The sequence below is a fragment of the Lactuca sativa genome, chromosome 4 (genome assembly GCF_002870075.4).
Source record: "Lactuca sativa cultivar Salinas chromosome 4, Lsat_Salinas_v11, whole genome shotgun sequence".
In the NCBI taxonomy this organism is placed as follows: domain Eukaryota; kingdom Viridiplantae; phylum Streptophyta; class Magnoliopsida; order Asterales; family Asteraceae; genus Lactuca; species Lactuca sativa.
Window position 1 is genome coordinate 386,949,214 of NC_056626.2, and position 6,226 is coordinate 386,955,439.

Consider the following 6,226-nt stretch of genomic DNA (forward strand, 5'->3'; position numbering starts at 1 on the left):
CCATATCTGACCCAACAACTCATGGCCCAAAACCCAAAAGGCCTAAGGCCCAAAAATGGCCCAAGAGCCATTCAGGCGAGTACATCCAACGTACCATCCTGGTACGCCCAACATACTATGTTGAAGCCCAAAATCAATCTAAATCTCTTAATGCCTTAAGACAACATGCATAACTTCCAAATCTGATTCTTATGGGACGTCCTAATTCATAAAGTTCCTGCCTTTATGACTTTGCATGGCTTAATGGTGTCCAAATCAAAGCCCTAAATCTCTAACTTCATCAAAAGACCACCGACTTATGCTTCGAAGGATTATACTCATCAAGATCCGATTTTTATAACTTAATGACCTTAAAATAACTAAAAATGGGGCTAAAAGGTTCTGGAGTAACTTCTACTCACAAAATCCAAACCATGGGACCAAAACATGCTCTTAACATAACATAAGGCTAGATCTACATCAAATAGCCATCAAGTTTGAAACTTTATACCTCCAAAAGATAGATCAAGGTGAATAAGGCATTGATCTACAAGCTCCAAGACAACCAACACTTCTCCAATGAGTTCCTTCTTCTCCAAGGTGCACCAAGAACACTCCAAAACACACCGGAGGTTCAAAATCTTCACAATTGGGCTAACATTTTGAGATAATTGCTTTAGGGAGATAGATGATAAATATACAGAGAGTTTCCAGAAGTTAAGTTGCTTAAATAGGGCTTAAAGGTTCAATATTGGGGTTTGAGTCTGGGCCGCGTACGCCAAGTGTACCAGGTTGCCCTCTGTGATAATTCCTACGTAGTACGCCCAGCGTACTCGGCTTAACCTAAAATCTTCATAACTTCTAACGGTCATAGCTTCTACGTCCCTAATCCATTTTCAACGTTGTTTACATGCTCGGAAAGATGATGAGAAGCCCTACAATCTCATCTAATCTCCTTCAACTTAAAATGATTCAAGCTTAAATCCTTAATTTAATAAAAGGCCTGAAGTATCACTTTTACCATTATACCATTAGGCTCCAAAGCACGACCCCAAAGTTTGGCTATAACAACCTATATAATCCACTCCCAAATTGGCCTAGAACCCAAACCCTTGAAGTCTGGGGCCATAACTTGATCCATTAATGTCCATAAATCCCCGAATAGGAAGCTTCTCGAAACCGGATGTTACAGAAACATTTTATAATATAAAACCCACGTAGCTCACGAGTCATTTTTGTCTTACGTATCTATTTTGAATGTCATGTGTCTCAGGTTACATATATGGATAGAGGATGATCGATGAAAGTTAGAAGTTAAGAGATAGAGAATGGAGTGGAACTTGTTAAGTTCCCTATTAATGTTGGCATAGATGTAATTCGTATTTGCCTATGGTTTGTATGATGCTTAATGTTAACACCCAAAATTTTAACTGTAAATGTTTTGTGGGATCGTTTTTTTATTAACGTGCATTAATACCCGAAATAATTTTATAACCATATCATTTAAAAAATTTGAAAAAAATTGGAGTGTTACAGTTTGGTATCAAAGTCATGGTTTAAGCGAATTAGGACCAGATCATTTCACTCATAGGCTTAGACTTTTGTTATGGAAAATGTGAGTAAGTCATAGGATTGTTATGCCTTAAGTTAGGTAGATACTTACACAACAAGTGATAGTAAGGAGTTAACATGCTAGATATACAAATTTAAAACAATGAAAATTTCTTATATCTAAATAAAAGAGGGGAAATGGGACAAAACGAGTAAAATGCCTTCATGTACAAGGCACATGAAGCTTTACATGGGTTAGAATAAGGGACCAAAGATGTTAACTTAATTTGAAATAGGGACTAAACTTGCAACAATTTCAACAGTTGGAAAAAAAGATGTTATATTGACAAAAGCTTAGGGACCAAAGATGTAATTTAGTCCAAATATTAATAACCACCCTAAATCAACTTTGTTTCGTTCTTTCTCTAATGATTTTCTTTTAAGAGCTAAACCCCAAAACCCACCACGGCACCTCCTCATCAACGGGAATTCGCCGTTTCGCTGGAAACTTCTCCGGCGTTGGTTGTGGAATCCGCCATCTCTCTTCTTCGCAAAACTAGCCTCAAATGCAGTAGAATTGTTTTTATATTCTTGAAGACGATCGGATATTACCAACGCAGTTACACCTTCTTTTTCGGGCGTCAAATTCTTATCGATCACCGGAGAACCCATGGCTATGGCGAACCTTGTCACGAATACCTCATCGATGATCCTTTCACCAAAACAGTTCAGTTCTCGACCTAAAAGGTCGTACTATACCACACCACTGACACCAGCCTTGTCCTTCACGCTTCCTCTGAGACATGCTGTTAAACCGGTCTCTGCATTCGTTAAGGTTATAATGATCTGTAATTGATTTCATTCGTTTAGTTCTTCCAGTTCTTCAATTTTATTTCGCACAATTCTCCGTTTCAATTTTGTACCGATTCTGTGTGTATATTTTATTCCGTCAGGGAAATTCACGTTTTGGCGGCAACATGAAGACGAGCGAGAGCGACTGCTTTCCTTCCAATTCGTTATTGTTTTGGAACGATTTGAATCAGGTTTGTGGATTACAGTTTCTCATTGTGATTTCTGAAATACTTCTAACAATCTGATTCTGCTTGTGGATTTGTTTGTATAACTTAATCTCTGACTTTGATCGTGAATGTGAAGTTTAAATGCCATGGGACTAGAACTGATGCAGTAGCAGATACAGAAGGTAACAAAATTTAAACATCCTTTGAATTCATCTCCATCTCCATAAACTTTTGCTTCTTCACACCTGTAGATTTGGTCTCAGTGTGGTTGATTAATCAACTTTCTTGTAACTCTATTTGTTTTTTTTTTTTTTTTTTTTTTTTCAGAGAAACAATCAAAAAGAAGAAATACTGATGGAAATCCAAGGAGATTTGGGAATAAGGTTTATGCAATTGTAGTTGGAACTTCCTTTTGTGTCTTTTTGGGGATGTGTTCTATGAAGCTTCCAAGCCTTATGCGTCCTTCCCACTACATGGATGTTCCATATTCTGATTTGATTTGTGGCATACAAGATGGAAGTGTGATACACGTTCAGTTTGAAGAGAATTCCAGACAAATCTACTTCAACAAAAAATCTTTACATGATCCAAATATTGAGTCTCCACAAACCGATTTACAAGAAAAACCTACTAAAACAAATTTACCCAAATGGCATTATCTTACAAGAAACGTTGAAGACAAAAAATATGATCTTCTCAAGACCCTAAAGGAAAATGGGATCACATATGGATCAAACCGTGCACTTTTATCTCAATCAATGAAGAATTTCTTGTTTGTCTTCTTTCAAGTAACCCCATTTTGGCTCATGGTGTTGCTTAGCTTTTATCAACTCAATGCTCAACATGATCTTGGGAAAATAATAAAGAGAAAACCAAGTACAAAACAGTCTGTAACATTTGATGATGTTAAGGGTGTTGATGCTGCCAAAGCAGAACTTCTAGAGGTGATAATGATAATACACTTATACATGATACTTCTGTTCCTTTTAGGGTTCATGAAACAGAGTTATCACTTATTGAAAATTCTCACACTTACTTTTGTAGATTATCTTGTGCATGAAAGGGGACAACAAATACATGAAACTTGGGGCAAAGCTACCAAAAGGGGTTCTGTTAACGGGCCCACCAGGGACAGGGAAGACATTGTTGGCACGTGCTGTGGCTGGAGAAGCTGACGTGGCGTTTTTTTCGATTTCTGCAAGTGAATTGGTGGAGGTTTTTGTTGGTAGAGGAGCTGCACGTGTTAGAGATCTTTTTCGTGAGGCAAGAAAGAATTCACCTTCCATTATTTTCATTGATGAGATAGATGCTGTTGGTGGTCAACGTGGGTCAACTATGAATTGTGAACGTGACCAAACACTAAATCAGGTAACATTTATGCTCTCCTTCAAAAAAAAAAAAAATTCTATTAAATTTAATATATTTGTACTTCTTTTATTGGTTATAGAAATATGTAACCCATAATAGCAACCTACTTAAATTTCACTATAAATGTAAAATATGGATATTGCACTTTTTTTTGCTACATATATTTTTAAAATATGTAAAGTACATTGCTATTATGTGTAAAGAAAATGTAAGTATGTTGCTATTATATTTAGGGTTAGTCTCATAAAAGACATTATATTTTGTATTTTTTCCGAATTAAACCTCAAATTTATTTTTTGTCTGAAAAATACCTTATATTTTTTCATTTTTTTTCCAATCCGGCCCTTTTAGTCATGTTTTTCCAAAACAAATTGTAAAATATAAGGGTTTTATCAAGTAAAACTAAAAAAGTTGAGGGTTTATTTGGAAACATTTAGAAGGTTGAGGGTTTTTTTCGGAAAAAATGAAAAAATACAAGGTCTTTTTCAGGCAAATTATAAAGTTGAGGTTTAATCCCGAAAAAACACAAACATATTAGGTCTTTTATGAGATTAACCCTTATATTTAGTCACAAAGCAAAAAAGGAAAAACACTTGGAATTGATCTTTTGTCATTGCAAAAAGACGTAAATGCCCTCGGTTTATTTGTGTTATAGCTTTTGACTGAAATGGATGGATTTGAGAAAGAGTCAAACGTGGTGGTGATAGCCGCCACAAACCGCCCGGAAACATTGGATTCAGCTTTAATGAGACCGGGTCGTTTCTCCCGAAAGGTCTGGGTGGATGTCCCGGATGAGAAGGGGCGAAAAGACATTTTTGCCCTTTACATAAAAGACGTCCCCATGGAAGACGATAAGGAAGCCATTAGTGAGCTTGTTGCATCTCTCACCAACGGGTTAGTAGGGGCTGATCTTGAAAATATAGCTCGGGAGGCTGTTCTTCTTGCTGCTAGAAAAGGTTCGATCTAAAATCTAAATTAACAAAAATGATTCATTGTTTTGAGAGAAGATTTACATTTTTGGTCCCTGAGTGTAGCTAATTCTCTCAATTTTGGTCCCAAAAAGTTAGGTTTGTGTAATGTTTTTGGTCCCTGTTTCAAGTAAAATTATTATATTTTTGTGACCAAAGTTGCAAAAATCAGCAATAAAATTAGTAAAAGTTACTTGGAGTTGGAACAGGGATCAAATATGCAAGAGAAAACTGTTTAGGATCAAAATTGTAAAAATCAGCTATACTTGGGGACCAAAAATGTAATTTATTATTGTATGCATATATCAGGTGGTGAGTATGTGACGGAGGATGATGTACTTGAAGCGGTTGATAGAGCTCGAACACAGGTGTATGATGATGTACCCAAAACCAAAGGACCAACAATGCGAGATTTTATGCAAGGTGGCTCATTAGGGTTTGGATATTCGAATTAATGGTATATATACATATGATGTGTTTGGGGGTTTTTTGTTTTTGGATGTTTGATTTGTTAGGTTTTTTAATTTTTGATGCTTGATTTATGAATGTGAATGTATTGTTCATTTTAATTTGAAAAATTTTCAATTAAGTAATTTGGTTTGGTTATTGATTTATATAAAGAATTGCTTTTTGTAGACATCTAGGTTAACACTTTCATGTGATGATATAGAAAAATTGTGTATACAATTAGGAGAAAAATAACTTATAGTAGGATTATGCTTAATTATGCATACACGTATATATTTAATTTATGAGAAACAAATATATAAAAAATAGATTTTATAATGTTTTTAGAACCCTACATTCATGTATGAAAACAAATGTGTAAGAAATTGAAAATTAATTTGTTAAAACATAGTCTTTTTTGAACGTTTTTGAAACTTTGATGACATTTAGAGTATAAAGTCCAATGGAATATGTCATATGTCACCAATAAAACTCGCATAAAGACGACTTTCATAGAACCTCATATTTTAGAAAACATACCATATAACAATATGAACAAAAAAAAAGTAGTCTATTATAACGCTATAAAGAAAAACGAATTATACGACCACATACATCTCATGTTTGATTTTTGTTGGATTTAAGAAAATTTATATTAAGGTTTTTGTCATTGAGACCCAACAACGTTTTACATAAGGTTTTAAAAGACCATTATTGTTTTTTTTCTTTTTTTTTATGTACCCCCAAAATCGAAATTTCTCCGTCACCCTTGCCATTATTGACCTTTCAAACAAGTTAGCCGGTGAAACAGGTGATGCGGCCTTTGACTTAGAGCGTGTTCGGCGAAACTAGCTGGTAGAGGGTATCGGTTAGCGGTTATCGGGTAGTGTTTGA

General features: G+C 35.2%; 1 protein-coding gene across 1 annotated transcript; it reads left to right on the forward strand.

Moving 5' to 3' along the window:
- The first annotated feature begins 1,966 nt into the window (after positions 1–1,966).
- Positions 1,967–5,474, forward strand: LOC111896870 (probable inactive ATP-dependent zinc metalloprotease FTSHI 3, chloroplastic). The gene is made up of 7 exons (XM_023892840.3): positions 1,967–2,365; positions 2,484–2,573; positions 2,686–2,731; positions 2,877–3,493; positions 3,594–3,917; positions 4,573–4,873; positions 5,195–5,474. Exons 1-7 carry the CDS (start codon positions 2,201–2,203, stop codon positions 5,338–5,340), a joined length of 1,689 nt encoding a protein of 562 aa, XP_023748608.1. The 5' UTR covers positions 1,967–2,200; the 3' UTR covers positions 5,341–5,474.
- Positions 5,475–6,226: the final 752 nt, after the last annotated feature.